General features: G+C 35.4%; 1 protein-coding gene across 1 annotated transcript; it reads left to right on the forward strand.

The window, feature by feature from the left end:
- Positions 1-3,351: 3,351 nt before the first annotated feature.
- LOC138817352 (alpha-amylase 2B) lies at positions 3,352-18,444 on the forward strand. The gene is made up of 11 exons (XM_070007856.1): positions 3,352-3,433; positions 7,847-8,041; positions 9,156-9,302; positions 10,082-10,279; positions 10,872-11,102; positions 12,367-12,500; positions 13,231-13,353; positions 13,449-13,548; positions 15,751-15,869; positions 15,983-16,108; positions 17,106-18,444. Exons 2-11 carry the CDS (start codon positions 7,874-7,876, stop codon positions 17,293-17,295), a joined length of 1,536 nt encoding a protein of 511 aa, XP_069863957.1. The 5' UTR covers positions 3,352-3,433; positions 7,847-7,873; the 3' UTR covers positions 17,296-18,444.
- Positions 18,445-18,663: the final 219 nt, after the last annotated feature.

Genomic DNA, 18,663 nt, shown 5'->3' on the forward strand with positions numbered 1-18,663 from the left:
TGTGTTTCTTTTCTTTTCTTTTTTGGTTGGTTTTGGGGTCTGAATTCAGGGCCTGGGCCCTGTCCCTCAGCTCTTCAGCTCAAGGCTAGTGCTCTACCACTTGAGCCACAGCGCCACTTCTGGCTTTTTCGGCTTATGTGGTACTGAGGAATTGAACCCAGGGCCTCATGCATGCGAGGCAAGCACTCTACCACTGAGCCACCTTCCCAGCCCCCTGTTTCTTTTCTTTTATGCCCACTCATTCTTTTTTTTTTTTATTGTGAAAATACTGTACAGAGGGGTTACAATTACATGGGCAAGATAATGAGTACATTTCTTATCAATCATTGTAGCCTCCTCCTTTGTTTCCCCTTCCCATCCTCCCCCCCTCCGCCTCCCCAATCCTCCCCGCTGCCCCCCAACCAAAGTTGTAAAGTTCGTTTTCGACATAACGACTTGTACATCTCATTGTTGCAATGGGTCCACCTGTATCCCCATTTAAATGATTTGTTTTTCCCCTTCCCCTCCACAAATTATACCGATATCAAATACAGTGAAAGCAGGGGTTATACTGTGGGGCTGTGGGGGAGGGACATACAAAGCAACAAAGAAATAATCTTATAAATGTGTTAGAAACAATCGCATGAAAGAAAAAAAAACATTTGAATACATATCTTAGGGTTCATTTCCCTAACATCAACTTATCTGTGGAAAATGTTCTTTAACCCACTTTTTACAAGAATTTCTAAGAATGCTAAGCAGCATCCTGACAAATATGCTTTTTAAATTTTAAGTAGTTGTATCAAGGAATTTCATTTCCACAAGTCAGAATGTGAGTACCTTGCATCTTGATCAATGTTCCTCTATCCATCATTCTATCATTCTCTCCTGTCTCATTCTTAGTCTCATTCATACCCTTTAATTTTGTAACTACTCTTTTTACATATGCATATTGCATATAATGATTGCTTTTGCCTTCCATTCCTCTCTTCATTCCTCCGCTCTCTCTTTCCGTTTAGGTAAGTAGCTCTATATGACTGAAAGGCAAATTTATTAAAAGTTAAAAGTGCATAAGAAAGATAAGAACAGTGAATGAATGATAGATTTTTTGTTGAAGTATCATTTTATACAATTTTTGAAAAATATGAGTTAGGGATATAGCTCTGTGTTAAAATCCTTGTCTAGCATGAGCAAGGCATTGGGTTTGAACCCCAATAAGTACATAAATATATATATACATAAATTTCTTAGAATTGAAAGTCTGGGAGCAACTAAATTAATTTAATCTCTTCATGGTTAATACCTTCTAAGGCTATAGCTTAATTTTTCTCTTATTTTTCCATGTTTTCATATATCAAAGGTTTTATTTTGTTTTTTTGGTGGTGGTGGTGGTGGTGAGGATTGAACTCAAGGCCTTGTACTTGCTGAACAGGCACTGTATAATTTGGGCCATCCTTCCAGTGCTTTTTGACCCTGGTCATTTTCAAGATAGTGTCTGAATTTATGCCCAAGCTGGCCCGGGCTGCAGTCCTCCCTTATGCTTCCTGGTGTTGCTGGTGATGACAGACACACACCACAGTGTTCAGCTATTGGTTAAAACTGGAACCTTTTTAGCTTCTTTTTACATGGACTGGACTCAAACCATAATCCCTTGATTTCTGCCACCCAAGTAACTAGGATTATAGGGTTGAAATACCATGCCAGCCTGAAAGTAAAATTGTCATATGTATCTTCTTATGCATTGAAGGTGGTACTGGTGCCTAAAAGCTGTGTGAATCAGAAGTGACTAATATTCCACTGTACTCTAAATTCTCCGCAACATAGTAGCTAAGTTTATTTTTCCTTCTCTTTCTCAGATTGAGTAATTTTTATTAGGCCTCTTGCAAAACTAGTACAAATACCACATTGCCACATATTTTAAAAAGCCCCTGCATTTCATCACCAAAGCAAATTTCATGGATATTTGATAGGTGTGTTTTTCACCTGAAAGAGGCACATTATGTATTTGTGAACAATAACACATTCTCTCTGTGGGTTAATAATTACACAGGGAAATTCTAAAAGGAAAGAGGAATTCCATTTGGAACAACTATTTGTAAAACGACGTATCTTAGAATAACCTTTACTACTTACTTTTAATTCAGTTCATACTGTTAACATTGATAGAGGCTTTTACACTTTATCATGTTTATAACACTATCATTTAACTACTCTTTATTTACAACATTATCATCTTCTTCTTTTTTTTGGGGGGGGGGTCTGGTTGTGGGGCCTGAACTCTGGGCCTGGGCGCTGTCCCTCAGCTCTTCAGCTCAAGGCTAGCGCTCTACCGCTTGAGCCACAGCGCCACTTCCGGGTTTTTTCTTTTTTGTTTATGTGGTGCTGAGGAATCGAACCCAGGGCCTCAGGCATGCAAGGCAAGCGCTCTACCACGGAGCCACCTTCCCAGCCCCACTATCATCTTCTTAAAGACCTGAGTTGAATTTATAGATGATAAGGTTTTATTTAAAGTTCATCTATTAAGTGGCAAAAATTAGAAATAGAATTAAATCTTTGAGCCAGGCTTCAGTGGCTCATGTCTCTAATTCTAGCTACTCAGGAGGCCAAGATCTGAGAATCATAATTGGAACCCAGCCTGAGCAGAAAAGTCCCTGTAAGACTCTTCCTCCAAATTCAATCTTTGATTCAGTGATTATATTTATATTTTTATTTAATACTGCTTTAGTCACATGCAGATATTATCTTTAAGATATTATAAGGAAAAGGTTTTACTATTCATGGTTATAAACAATTCAGGGAACTAGGACACACTGAACATGGGGGAAGACATTATAGAAAGAAAAAACAAACAACTGAAAAACAACTGAAGATATATGGTGTAATCAGAAGAGGTGGTCAGGTTACAAATTCAGCAGAGAAGGGAAGACAATGATTTGTAAGGCAGCAAGGGTAAGAATATGCAGGCTGGTTTCTCTTGGAACTCAGATTACGCTGCTTTAGAAAAGAGACTTGCAGACTCAGCAAGGTCCTGTGTCTGGAAAGGAAGGGGTTATAGAAAGTGTATAAGATACCAGAGCCTGGATTTTTGCTTTCAAGTTAGAGACACTAAAACTCAAACCATGAGATTAGTACTATTTTACTTAAAACAATAACAACAATACTCTAGGTTTGGGAGATTGCTGATTTAAAAATGTGACTATGGTCAGTTACTTTTAACCTTTTTTTTTTTTTAATTCCCCTGTTTCATGTCACGCTCCTCCTCCTCCTTTGGCAAGGGAATAAGTGGTTTCTGTCATATGATTGGTTAGAGCTCACAGTTTCACAATCTTGTTTTAGTTGTGTTGACAGAGCAGATGTCAGAGTCCATTAGTACAGTTGTCTATTTTATGTTGGAACTGTAGCCAACATTATAGCCTTCCTTGTCTCGGGATATTTCATTAATTTCAGAGATCTGGTAGGCAAACTTGATTATCATTGCCTTTCCTCCCCCCCACTATCATTTATGATTAATCCTAAGCCTAGGTTCATTTCCTTTTTAATTTTGCTTTTTAATTTTTTTCTCTTGTCTGTGGAGGGAACTAACTGGTGGGTGAAGGCTTACTGTTAATACAGAACCAATGTAAATTTCAGAGTAATTATGAAAAAGTTACAATTTGTTTTTCAGTAAAAGGCATTCACTAACTTGGCCAAGTTCTATCTAGTATTTTAATCTATAACTTTAAGATATTTAAAAACAGAAAAAATATATTGCAATACAAGTAATTGTAAATGAACAAGTAGCGTTTACAAATGTGCTATTAAAATATTCAAATATTTAGTGACAGGTCTGTTTAACTATTTACTATAATGAGTCTGTAGCATAAGACCTCTAAATTAATAACTAAAAGTTAAAAAGGTAGGAAAAATTGTCTGTTATTGATCAATATTAGCTTATTTTTAAGTTAAAAAATCATAGCATCTGAGTGACTTTCTTCCAATAAGAAGAAATAATTTTGTTAATTCTATAATTTTATGTGTAGATAGGAAGATATAAAATAGTTAAAATTTTTCTTGTTGTTGCTACTTTGAAGTTAACATTTTGACAGAGCTCCTTCAATTAATACAAGCTATCTTCTTCTGTGACACAAAGCTAAGAGTTTAAATAAAATGACTAAATTTATTGTACTCATTGTATTAAAGGGAATTCTGTGTTTCATGGAGTCTTTTGATTTTAAATACAATAATACATACTTGTTTTAAAATTTAGATAGAAAAATTCCTTTGGAGAATACCACAAACTGGGTAGTTTTGGTTTAGAATTACTTTCTTGATATGTTACCTTTTTCAGAGTTTACTTTAAAAAGTACTCATATTTAGATATAGATGTATATAGGGAATGGCATGATAGTACAATAAAATATGTAATATTCAGTGCTCTAATAAGAGTAACTTCACATTTGACTATCCTTAATGTAACTTTGTAGATATCTGAAGAAAATGTAAATGTAGCTTAGCAGATTTAAGTTCTGTGGAGTTTTCAGCCAGTTGAAAACATTGCTAATTCCTTCTTAGTCCCAGTTGTTACTGTGAGGGATATAAATGTATTTCTGCGAGGCAGAGTTACTAGCAAATGGAAAATATAGAAGAAAATGGCAGAATGCTAAGTGATGATAGAGATAAGGTTCAGAGTATGAGTTTAGCCTAGTTTCAATAAGACAATAATGATGGCAATGTAATAATAAAAAATTACAAACATTTATAACAAGTAGACAAATGTCTGTTTCCATATACTGAAATAACTTTTGTTGGTTTAATGTGCTTAGTCATGACAAAAAACAGATAAAATATGAGTTGCTTTTTTAGTTCATAGGATTTTGAGAGGTTATATTCCAAGTTCTTTATAACAGGCAAGTCAGGATTTTTTTCAAATTTTTATTGTGATTAAGTGATTACATAATTTCCCAAATTTCACAGAATTGTGGGATAGTCATACTTAGTTAAAGTCACAAACACATTCTAACGTTCATGGGGCAAGTTGTCTATCGTGGTCTATAACATTTGTGAGTTCTGTGAGCTTTGCAATACAGTCATTTCTTCCACATTGGGTGATATGTACATTTCTTTTGTTTTGCATAGCATCAGCTGTTCCCTCTTTCCCACTTGTTCCCTCCCTCCCACCACTGCCCTTGTGTTGCTTAGTTCATTTTGATCAATGTCCAGTGTAGCTGATGGGTCCCCTTGTTGTATGTTTTTCCCTGATTCCTTCTAGTTCTGTGTCCTCCTCCTGGTTTTCCTCTGGTGTGCACATATATACTATATATGTGATCAGCAGCATGGGGTTATTTAGTGGGGATTCGACCAGATGAGTGGAAGTCCTTTGTTCTTAAGTCTTGTTAATTTTGTTGTATCACCTTACGTTTTGGATTTAGCATCCACTTATCAGAGAGACCATGTGCTCTTTGTCTCTTTGCTCTTGGCTTACCTCGCTCAACATGATTTCTTCTAGCTCCATCCATTTCCCTGCAAATGCCATTATTTTGTCCTTTCTAATGGCTGCATAATATTCCATTGTGTATACAAGTTTTGGATCCATTCATCTGTGGTTGGAGGTCTAGGTTGTTTCCATATTCTGGCTATTGTGAACAGTGCTGCAATAAACATGGAGGCTCATGTGTCCTTGTATACTGGTTCCTGTTGTTCAGGATAGATGCCTAGAAGTGGTATGACTGGGTCATAAGGGAAGTCAATATTTAGCTTTCTGAGGACCCTCCAGACTGCTTTCCAAAGTGGTTGTATAAGTGTACATTCCCACCAGCAATGTAATAGGGTTCCTCTTTCTCAGCATCCCCTCCAGCATTTGTCGTTGGCTGACTTGAGGATGTGGGCCATTCTGGCAAGTCAGGATTTAAATGATAGATTGTATTACTCTTGAACATTACACTTTGGCATAATATAACTTGAATCACACCTAAACAGTGTCTTTATCTCTAACACTCAAGCCTTTACAATGCCAGGCTACATTCCTCAGTGTCTAAGTAGCCTTGGGTCCTATTGTGGCTCTCATGCTCAACTATATCCAGATAGACTTTGATACACCTTATACAATATCATGGCTGACTCATGACCCATCTCTCTAAAACACTACATTATCTTCTTGCCAATTTTTTTCCCCTTTCCACCTTTGATAAATTGGCATTTGTTAACTACAGAGAAATTTCTTCTCATCTCTTTATATTAGTCAAACCAATGAATCAAATTTCTTTTCCCCCAATTGTCCTTTTCTGGGAATTAGTTTTGGTACCAACAAGTCTGAAGGGCTTTATTCATAACTGTACTAAAAGAATGAGTATATCCTTCAGTTCATTATTCTTACTTTTGTGTATTAGTCAAGAGATCTTACCAGTAAAGTACTCCCTGTGTAAGAGAATGCAATGTAAATTGTTGATATAATTTAAATAGAATGGTTAAATTGAAAAGGAGAGATAAACAAAATTAATATTAATGTTAATGATGTGAATGTAAAATTAACATATTATTAACAAATTTTATTTTGCTAATATATCACAAAATAACATTTCAATTTATAAATATAAAATTACATTTTTTGATAATCCAGAGTGGATTTTATACTCATATCTTTGTCTACAATAGCAATATCTCAACTACACTGTAGCCAATGCTTGTAAAAGACTACACCATAGTGGAATTTACAACTTCAGTATTCTTGGAGAAACTGTGATGAAATCAGGAGAATATAGTCAGAACTATTATCAAACTCATCATCTGTCCTTTATTACCTGAAAATGGGTAATTTACTCAGTGTCTGTGGTGCTTAGAATCTTCATCTATATGATATTGTTTTCAAGATTTTAGAAATGTATATATGCTATATATCTTATATGTTGTATAATTTCTGACATAGTGTTCATTTATTTGATAAAGGAGGATATAACCCATACCTTATTAATATGCTGCACAAAACCCAGAACTTACTTTGTATATTACAGCTATTTATTGAGCATATAACAATATCATGCCAATCATTTGCCAAAATCTATTGATATTAGATCTAAAGCCTAACTTTAAAATGCTTGTTTCAGAAAATAGTAAACTTGCACATTCTGACATATTTACAATAAGTATTAAATATCTGTGATATTTCCTACCACAGAAGAATTAATTATGCTCGAGAATATATGGGTAAGTTTCATATAAAAGTAGCTTCAGTTGAATGTGTATCACAGACAAAGATGGTGGAGGGGAATCATAGAGGAAAAAAAGAAAACAGTTGAAATCTCAACCTGTACTATATAAAACTGTGTCTAAAATATGAGAAACATCTATATAAATATGCATAAAACCTATATGTTGACCAAACGTGACTAGTTTGTGATTGGCTGAAAAAAAGCAAACGTCTATAGCACTTTTAATGCTCTTCCTTACAGTTGGCACTTTCTCATCTCCTTCATTTTAATAAATACCTCTAGTTTTTAAACTTCAAATGGTATACAAGGGGATTACAATGTAGCATGTTCATTACTATGTATAGTCCTTACTCAGAGTCATCCTTTTAATTATCCCCTTTAATAAGATTTTAAGCATAAACTTAGCTACCTCTAATTATAACTTCTATTACTAGGGGGCATACGAAAATAAACTTCTTAATCTTATTGAACAATGAGTATATGTATTATATGTAAATCTCAGATGTATGAAAACAATGTTCATTCAATGTAAAAAACCTCATGAGTTTAAGAAGCCATTTAGGCTGGCGTAGGGGTACTTTATGAATGAGTCAACACTATTGCTAATAGTGCCTTTCAGATTATGAATAAATTGTTCATATATTTATTGTAACAAATACAGTGTTTTGCTCTTTTTTTGCTAGAATGCATTCTGACAACTGCAAAGCAACATGAAGTTCTTTCTGTTGCTGTCAGCCATTGGGCTCTGCTGGGCTCAGTATTCCCCCAATACTCAAGTGGGGCGAACATCTATAGTCCACCTGTTTGAGTGGCGCTGGGCCGACATAGCTCAGGAATGTGAACGGTATTTAGCCCCCAATGGATTTGGAGGAGTCCAGGTGAGTATTACAGGATAAATTTCAAAGTTCAGTATGTACACAACAGCACTTCATCTCTCAGCTGTTAATCAGTTTTCTGGGAAAAAAAAAACCTTCAGGGTTGTTGGCAGTGTTATATTCCTCTATTCCTCCCTTGCTTTCCTTCCTCCCTCCCTCCCTCCCTCCCTCCCTTTCCCTCCCTCCCTCCCTCCCTTTCTTCCTTCCTTCCTTCCTTCCTTCCTTCTTCTTTTTTTCTTTCTTTCCTTGTTTCTCTTTCCTTCCTTTTCTCTCTCTCTTTCTCTTTCTCCCTTCCTTCCTTCCTCCTTCCTTCCTTCCTTCCTCCCTTCCTTCCTTCCCTCCCTTCCTTCCTTCCTCCCTTCCTTCCCTTCCTCCCTCCCTCCCTTCCTTCCTTCTTTTTTCTTTCTTTCCTTCTTTCTCTTTCCTTCCTTTTTTCTCTCTCTTTCTTTCTCTTTCTCCCTTCCTTCCTCCCTCCCTTCCTTCCCTCCGTCCCTCCCTCCCTCCCTCCCTCCCTCCCTCCCTTCCTTCCTTCCTTCCTTCCTTCCTTCCTTCCTTCCTTCCTTCCTTCCTTCTTTTTTCTTTCTTTCCTTCTTTCTCTTTCCTTCCTTTTCTCTTTCTTTCCCTTTCATTCTCCATTCCTTCCTTCCTCCTTCCTTCCTTCGTTCCTTCCTTCCTTCCTTCGTTCCTTCCTTCCTCCCTCCCTCCCTCCCTCCCTCCTTCCTTCCTTCCTTCCTTCCTTCCTTCCTTCCTTCCTTCTTCCTTTCCTTCCTTCTTCCTTTCCTCCTTTGTTCTTTCTGCTTGAACTCTGGGCCTGGGCACTGTCCCTGAGATCCTTCTGCTCAAGGCTAGCATTCTACCATTTCCAGTTTTTTCTGTGATTAATGGGAAGATTCTCATGAACTTTCCTGCTTGGGCTGACTTAGCCCGCTCAGTAGCTATAGTTACAGGTGAGAGCCATCAAGGCCTAACTACATTTAACTTTTTCAAGTCATTAAAAAGTACAACATAGCTACATAATGAGACCCAGTAATATTTTATATTACTGACTGCTACCTAGAGCATTTGATGATATAATGTAATCCATAATCTGTCATTTATGGATTGTTTAATTTTGTAGGTCTCTCCACCCAATGAAAACATTATAGTTCACAACCCTTCAAGACCTTGGTGGGAAAGATACCAACCCATCAGCTATAACATCTGCACAAGATCTGGGAATGAAGATGAATTCAGAGACATGGTGACTAGGTGTAACAATGTTGGGGTAAGTGAATTAAAGATTCTTTTAAAATATTACACACAAAAATATAAAATATTACACAAAAATTAATTTCATTGTCCTATCTCATGTACTTTTGAGGACTAAAAATTCATATTTAAAACTGTAGAAATTTTACTGAATCACTTAGCTTTAACTCAAAATTAAATACTGCCTTATGTCTCAATCTTGTAAATACTGTTTTCATACCATTTATCTACTAAAGAAGAAATAGTTTCAGTTTTCAAGAAGAGTTTACTTATAAGGCCAACTATTATCTTTTAACTGTTGTAACTATACACATTTTCTCTACTTTACTTTACTGGTTAGGAGATGGAGATTGTATTACAATGGTTGCTGTTTTGTTCATGTGATTTATTGTCTAGCCATAGTTTTTGAGTGTGCCTCCTTATCACTGACTTTAATGGTAAATATTCTTCCTCTACTGAGCATCATAATAGAAGAGCAATATCTGCATGCATCTGCTGAGATGCTTAAAAAAATAGTGGCCAACTGCTTTCTCTCCTTGTGACCCACTGAAATTTCAACAATCAATAATCCTCCTTTTTCAACTGATATTTTTTATCACTTGACCCTTTTCATTCTTTATAGCTATGATAATTTCTGGTTTTCTCCATTTATCTTTGCATAGATATTTGAGTAACCAGAAGACTTGCCAATTTTCATTTTATAGTAGTTGTAGCTTTATTTCAGATTGTATACTATAGTCAATGATGCACTATGTATTTCCTTAAAGTCAAACTGAAAAAGACTCTGGTTTTTAGGTCCGTATTTACGTGGATGCTGTAATTAATCACATGTGCAGTGAAGCGGGGAGTTCAGGAACAAACAGCACTTGTGGAAGCTACTTCGATGCTCAGAATAGAGCTTTTCCTGCAGTTCCGTACTATGGCTGGGATTTCAATGATGTTAAATGTAGATCTGGAAGTGGAGGCATTGAGAACTATAATGATGCTGCCCAGGTAATTTTTTTAAAACAATGATCAGAATAAAGCACTCCTTAGTCCTGCAATCAATAATCTGTATCTTATTTAATATCATTTTAAATACTCGAGTAAATTCCTAGGAAAAACTGGCTTCCAGGGCTAACTACAAAAGGAAGGAAGTTTCTCAATTGAGGGTGGTGGTACATTCTGTTATCCCAGCATTCAAAAAGCTGAGGACTTGGGGATCTTGGAATTTGAGGTCAGACTATAAATATCTGAAGGGATCTCAAATCATATTCAAATGTTTCCACAATCATGTGTCTTTCCTGCAATACAGGTGAGTGGCAGATTACTAACCTGCCACCCAGAGTTTGAGATCTGGCACAATTCACAAAGAAAGAAAAATAGAAAAAAACCCAAAACACTTCAAATTACTAAGAAGCCTCTCTTCTTCATTTCCTACATTCTCCATTTTTATAGAATAAAAAAATTCAAAGGTGCACCACAGTGCCCTGTGTCAAAGCACTATGGAAATATATATAAATAAGTCATGAATAAATAATGATATAGATTGTCAGGTAAGACATAAGGTTTAGTGAATCAATAACAAAAATTTTACCCCAAACAGGTCAGAGATTGCCGTCTAGTTGGTCTTCTTGATCTTGCACTTGAGAAAGATTACGTTCGTACCAAGGTTGCAGACTACATGAACCATCTCATTGACATTGGAGTAGCAGGGTTCAGGCTGGATGCGGCTAAGCACATGTGGCCTGGAGACATCAAGGCGGTATTGGATAAACTGCATCATCTCAATATAACTTGGTTCCCTGAAGGAAGCAGGCCTTTCATTTACCAAGAGGTACATCAATATGTATGCATGCATGTAAAATAATGTAAGCAAAGCAAATAAAATAAATACAGAATATGTAAATATGTAATTTCTCTAGGTTAATTTCTGGGCCACTTACATAGAGCAATTTCTGGAGCTTAAAACTCAGGGCCTGGAAAGCTCTCTTCACTTTTTCAATCACCATCATCAATGGGGCTCTACCATGTAAGCTATGCCTTCATTTCTGGCATTTTTTGCGGGCTAGTTGGAGGTGTGTGTGTGTGCGTGTGTGTGTGTGTGTGTGTGTGTGTGTGTGTGTGTGTGTGTGTGTGTGTGTATTTAGGCATATCTCAGCTTGCTGAAGAGCTAGGATTATAGGTGTGAGCCACTAGGGCCTCAAAGTACTTTACTTTTTTGTTGTTGTTGTTTCTGTCGGTTGTGGGGCCTGAACTCTGGGCCTGGGTGCTGTCCCTCAGCTCTTCAGCTCAAGGCTAGTGCTCTACCATTGAGCCACAGCACCACTTTCAGCTTTTTCTGCTTATTTGGTGCTGAGGAATCGAACCCAAGGCCTCATGCATGTATAGAAAGCACTGAGCCACCTTCCCAGCCCCAGTACTTTACATTTTTCACCATGGAGGTACTAATTTCTGTATTTAATTTTATTTCTAGGTACATATTTGAGGGTCTTATGAATGGGACTGTCTTTATGAATGTTTTTATATTCAGTTTATTATCGGTAAACAGAAAAGCTACTAACTTTACAAACAGCTCACATTTATCTAGGTTTTATTTCAAGATTGTGACAACATTTTATAAAAAATTAAGCATCTTTAACCTAAAGGAAACCATTTTGAGCAGTACAAAAGACTTGTTTTAAGCTATTTTTAACATATTTTACTATTATTATCTTTAAAGAGTTGTACAAAGAAGTTCCCATTCTACAAAACATTTTATGAGTACAAGGTGTCTGACAACATTGTCACCCATCACTCCTAACCCATCCCTTCTCTCACTTATTTTTTTAAAAATTGAGATTAGGTGATTACATAAATTCACATATTTCACAGTATTTTGGAATAGTGACACTTAGTTAAAGTCACAAACACATTTTAACCTTCACAAGGCAAATTGTCATTATCATGGTCTATAAAGTTTGCAAATTCAATGAGCCGTGACAATACAAATTATTTCTTCCACATCAGGTTTAAGCTATGCTTTTTAAAAGCATACTAATCTGTACACTAAAATAGTTTAAAATTCACATTATCAAGGTATTTTCCCTTGTTTCTCCTAGGTCATTGATCTGGGAGGTGAGGCAATTTCAAGTAGTGAGTACTTTGGAAACGGCCGTGTGACAGAATTCAAGTATGGGGCTAAGCTGGGCACAGTGATCCGCAAGTGGAGTGGCGAGAAGATGGCTTACTTAAAGTAAACAGATTATGCTTGTTTATTTGAATTTCTTTATAGATGAGCTAATCATATTACTCCAGTTAGAGCCTTTCTCTCTAGACAACTGTCAAGAAGGTGATCATTAATAATGAATGTTATTTTCTTCCAAACACCAATTCATCATCTTTTTTCGTTTGGAAAACGAATTTTAATAGAAGTGTTCTCTAAACCCAAACATCACTTTGAGATTGTTGACCTATAGATGACATGAGTATATTAGATTTTAGTCATGTTTGCCTATAGTCTGTCAAAGTTGGTGAGTATTAAAAAGATTCTACCGTGTGTAAAGTGCCAACAATGTGGCCATATGTGGAATTTAAGTCTCATATCAATCACTTAATTTCAAATATTAAAATGTCTTTACCTCAGTAGTATCTATTGGAGGCAGATTTTTAAAAACACTTTTGGGTGTTCTGTGTAATGTGTTGTATATGTTGACTCTTTTGAAATCCATGGACAATGCAATATATTGAAATGGCTAAAAGTAGCTTTTTTAATAAAAAAATTCTTATAGGTAACTTGAATAGAATACAAGTAATCCATTTACCCATACAAAATGGAGTTTATTTGCAGATTTAATGAGTGTACTTACCCTCCCCTTCCCACACAAACACAACAAAAATACTAAGAAAGAGCCATTCAGTTATTTTACTCTAAATCAGTTTTAAAGGACTATATGTTAATATTAATAGTCTATTAATATTTTTAGGAACTGGGGAGAAGGCTGGGGCTTCATGCCCTCTGACAGAGCCCTGGTCTTTGTGGACAACCATGACAATCAGCGAGGACATGGGGCTGGAGGAGCATCTATCCTTACATTCTGGGATGCCAGGTAGGATGATGTTTTTCACTCTTATGAACCTGCCTTTAGATATGATCGTGTGCATCCTTCTACTTTGCATTAAGCATCATGTTCTTAACTTTCAGAATGTACAAAATGGCTGTCGGATTCATGCTTGCTCATCCTTATGGCTTTACACGAGTAATGTCCAGCTATCATTGGCCAAGATACTTTGAAAATGGAAAAGTAAGTTTTAGAATTGCTCAAAGAGCAGTTCTGTTTTAGCTTTATATGACATTATTAAATTCAGCATTTATTTATCATGCACTTATTAAAATAGTAGCTTGTGGTTCAACTCTGTTTTTAGTATTGCAAAGGAGAGAAGTAAAAATTCATTTCTTGCCAAAGAAGTATAGTATTATTTCAGAAATAGGATAACCAGCAAACATTCACCAAGGAAGAAAGGTGACAATAAATTCAAGATATAAAGAGTTATAAAATGTGTGCTTTCTAAAACATCTACCTTATAATGTTGATGTGGGATTACATCTAGCACATATAAAGAAATAAAATAGTTCTGCCCAATATATCAGGAATAGAAAACACTTGTTTTTAAATAATGTCTATAGAATGCAAAGAAAGTACTCAGTTGAGCTGAGTTTAAATAGAAAAAAATGTTTTATCAGAAGAAGGAAAATTGTTTATTAAAGAACAAAAATTTATCTGGGCACTGGTGTCTCACACCTACTCAGAAAGCCTGTAAGCCTCTTATCTCTAATTAATTAACCCCCTAAAATGCTCAAAGTGAGCTGTGGCTCAAGTGGTAGAGGTCCAGCCTTGAGCAAAAAAACTTAGGGAAAGTGACCAGGCCCTGAATTAAGCTCTAGGAACAGCAAACACAGACACACAGACACAGACACACACACACACACACACACACACACACAGAGCACAGAAAATTTCAGATTATTTCATAAAAATTACACAAAAAGTATTTGGAAGTGTGGAAGACAGTAATTAAAATAGCTATTTCAATCAAGAACTGAGAAATCAGGATATAAATATAATTTAAAAGCTAAGATTAAAAAACAATTTCAGAAGTAGTACCATATTAAACGTTAGAACTAAACAAATTCCTGTTGCAGGCAAGTATAATAGATACATTTCTATTTTTTTAAGTTTTCTGTTTTTTTTTTTTCAATTTGAGTTCCCAACTCACCTCTCCAGCAATTCTTTCTTTTGTTGGATAGCTTTAATTTTGTAATGCATCCCTTTTATATTGAGCCAGCTTCTGCAACTTCCACTAATTGTTCTTCCGATGTCAGAAGTCATGAAAATTGCCCATTTATTTTTCCTATTGTGTTTCTATTTAACCAATATGTCTACATCATGAAATCCTTAAATGTAATGTAAATGGTCTCTATACACTGAAATTCCTTCTTATTTTGATGTCATTCTAGAAATATCTTTCCAAGTATTATCTACCAGAAAGGGACATATTAAAACTTTTTGCCAATTTAGTAAACAGTATTAGGATGTGTTGGATATTATGTTTATTTAGAAGATGGTATAAAACCTAACAATTATTACAAACAATATCAGGTGGACCTGTTGCAACAATGAGAAGTACAAAATGTCATGTCAAAACCAGCTTTACAATGTCGGTGTGTGTGGGGGGGAGGGGGGTATGATTGTGGGGGGGTGAGGGGGGTGGCTGGGAAGGGAGGTGAAGGGTAAACAAAGGAGGAGGCTGCAATGCTTGGTAAGAAATGTATGCATTATCCTGCCCATGTAATTGTAACCCCTCTGTACAGTATGTTCTCAAATAAAATAAAATAAAATTTTAAATTAAAAAATATTTATAATGATTCTGTCAAAAGTAATATAACATTATTTTAAAATTCATTTTTTATGATCTTTACGTAGTTGTACAAAGGAGTTGCCATTCAACAAGGCAGTTTATGGGCACAATATATCTTAACTAATGTCACACTTTTCATCATTCTCCACCATCCCTTCCAGCCGTCCTCTTGCCGCAATACATGCATTATTTTTTGTAATAAAAAACCAATTGATATTCATGTTTTACAGATGAGAAAAAATAGTCTCCTATAAGTTTGATATATGAAGATTTTTTCAGCTATTTTTTGATTCTAATACTCCTGAAACAAATGGACTTGCAGTTTCAATGAGTTGCTTTCTGGTGATCCCAACAAGCCATTTCTTGGAAGGAAAAATGAGAAAAATTTGCTACTATTGTTTGAAATATGTCCCTGGAGAGCATGAGTCCCTAGAGACGATGAGGACTCAGTAAAGGAACGTGAACAAATAAGATGACAGGGCAGGGTCACAGAAGCACAAGGATCACTTGGGTTTAGTGTAGCGAGGAAGGAGGAGGCCAGCTAACACATGCATGTTAAAATTAAAATTTTGTGTTCTGTAACTAAGGATGTCAATGACTGGGTTGGACCTCCCAACAATAATGAAATAATTAAAGAAGTCACTATTAATCCTGACACCACCTGTGGCAATGGCTGGGTCTGTGAACATCGCTGGCGTCAAATCAGGTTGGGAATGTTTATTTACCTAGTGATACTCCTGGATAGGGACCTTGCCTAATGTTTGATTTCATCTCCTGAAGCTGAAGGATGCAGCATTTCATGTGATCTTGTACTTATAGGAACATGGTTGCCTTTCGAAATGTAGTTGATGGCCAGCCTTTTACCAACTGGTGGGATAATGGAAGCAACCAAGTAGCTTTTGGAAGAGGAAACAGAGGATTCATTGTCTTTAACAATGATGACTGGTAAGTAGCTGTTAGAAACAATTTATATTTCGCATTATTTTTATTACTTTACTATCAGCATATAGTTAACAACTTGATTTCATTGTGATATTGTTGTGATAAAAACTGAAAGGATTTATAGTTTCAAGCTCTACACCTTTGGTATATATGCTCTAATTTTCTATCTCTGTGACAAATAATATTATTAATATATATATGAGAAAATTTCATCTTATGGTGAGTTTTTTTTGAGTTTTAGTTTTTAAACTTTCTTTTGCGATACTATTGTCCCATTACACTATTCTAAAGATTCACACAAAAGGTTAGAGTGTGGGCGATGCCTCTACTCACAGGTGAATTGTCTCTGTCTGAGGCCAACATTTCAATAATTTTAGCCTAATTATGTTTTAATAATCAAGAATTAAATAATAGAATATATATTTTATGAAAATATCAACCACACTTTTTCTTAAAGGATGAGAGTACTAATTTAATCTTAAGAGACATATATATGTATATTTACATGCATATATACATATTACATATATATACACATATATATCAATGTTAGTGTTTTCACATCATCAAAACTTCCACAAACCTTGTGGAAGTTTTATTTTTTGAGAATTTATGCTTATTGTCAAAAATAACTAGAACTTTCTTAGGCTCAAATTTGAGTAAATAAAAAGTATTTAGGAATATACACACAAACACACGTATATAATAAAATATTTCTGCACTATTATCTAAGGGTGGCTGTTCTCTATGAACATTTTCATTAATATTTTTCCATTTTCATTTTTATCTTCACCACTGACTAGGAGTTTCTAGATCTTTTGCACAATCATGTGAGTCTTGAGAAACTTTCACACCCACTCATAGGTCTGTTTATGTTTTTGTTCTTAATTGTGACCTTGACTGATTAGAGGTCAATACTGATTATTTCTTTTACAGATATTCTGCAGTCTGGAAGTTCTCTGTGTTGAATTTAAGTTAGTTGTTATCTTTTATATTTTAGGTCATTATCCTCAACTTTGCAAACTGGTCTTCCAAGTGGAACTTACTGTGATGTTATCTCTGGAGATAAAGTCGAGGGCAATTGCTCGGGAATCAAAATCTCTGTTTCCAGTGATGGTAGAGCTCACTTTTCCATTAGCAACTTTGCAGAAGACCCATTTATTGCTATTCATACTGAAGCTAAATTATAAGATGCAAATTAAGTATATATATATATGTAAACAGTGTATTAACAAATGTTTCTCTTTTACATTTTTAATTACTACAATTTTTTGACTTATAAGAATAGTTTTAAATAATCAGTGTGAAAAAATAATGAAAAGATTAGAGAATTACATATACTCAAACAATTACAGGTTAACTATATCCAAGATAACATTTTATGTGAGAAAAGCCACTTTATTTGTCAAAACAATATCTAAGAGCTCACAAAATCAATTTAACAAATACATACATGCACCTGCACACATATACACATATGGAGAAAGAACAGTATTTTTCTGTTATGTATGTATAATTTCTCTTTGCCTACACTATTCTGTAGACTTAAGCTATGCACAGATGGTTTAATGAGGATTATTACCCAAAATATGTAATGCAGGAATCCTAGGATTTTCTAGACTAACTCTCTTCTTAGAAGGGCAGCATTGATTTGTGTTCTTTACGCAATTTCTTTCTTATCTCAAGAAGAATTCTCAGCACAGTTTAGAGTGTTTAGAACAATATGTGAAAGGAGAAAAACTGGTTTCATTCTCAACCATTTTCAGAATAGTTCTGGCTTTTTCTTTCCTCTGTCATGATTTTAAAAGAAAATGTACCAAAGATTATTTCTTCTACCAAAGATGATTTCTTACACTTGTGCAAATGATACCGTACAATTCACACATGTTTGCAAAACAAACTTTGGCCTCAGCGGCCCCTCAGATCAAATGAAAAAATCTTTCAACTAAAACTCCCTGCTTTGATTTGAACACATCTTCAAGTTTTTCTTGTGTTGGAGGCTCGGTCCACATTGTGGTGATGTGAGAAGAATGGGACCTCCAAGAGTTGGTGCTTAATGAGCATTAGGTAAGCCAATGAAGATATTGCCTAAAGAAGGACAGAAGCAAGTTGTTATGGGAATTTGGTTAATTTCCAAGAGAGTGAGTTGTATCAAAACAGCATGGCTGACTCTTGGATCCCTTTCTGACTTCCTGTACTGCATGTAATCCTGGTCATATGAACTCCTGCCCAAAGCCACACATTGTGAGACGCTCAACAGATGTAAAAGAAAAGGTCTACTGATATATTGTACTTTCAGACTCCTAAACAGAAATGAAATAAAGTCACTTTATGCATTATTATGTCTCTGATATTTATTTATTTATTGTAGAAATTAGCATGAACTCTTAAAACCCATGACCCCCAAATTTTATTTTCAGATATATATGTGTGTGTGGGTGTGTATATATACATATATATCTGAAAATAAATATATATCTGCTCTCCTTTCTAGCAAAACATTTATATCCCTCTAACAGTCATCACATTCCAAAGCTAGTCGTTTACACTTCTTTTCT

This window comes from Dipodomys merriami, unplaced genomic scaffold (assembly GCF_024711535.1).
Source record: "Dipodomys merriami isolate MVZ:Mamm:240054 unplaced genomic scaffold, mDipMer1.0.p SCAF_7, whole genome shotgun sequence".
In the NCBI taxonomy this organism is placed as follows: Eukaryota; Metazoa; Chordata; class Mammalia; order Rodentia; family Heteromyidae; genus Dipodomys; species Dipodomys merriami.

Bases quoted from the DNA above. Each gene is read 5' to 3' on its own strand.
- LOC138817352 (XM_070007856.1), top strand. From the start codon at position 7,874: ATGAAGTTCTTTCTGTTGCTGTCAGCCATTGGGCTCTGCTGGGCTCAG. The intron at 9,303-10,081 runs GTAAGTGAATTA...TCTGGTTTTTAG, and splicing joins CTAGGTGTAACAATGTTGGG to GTCCGTATTTACGTGGATGC. The intron at 13,354-13,448 runs GTAGGATGATGT...CTTAACTTTCAG, and splicing joins CTTACATTCTGGGATGCCAG to AATGTACAAAATGGCTGTCG.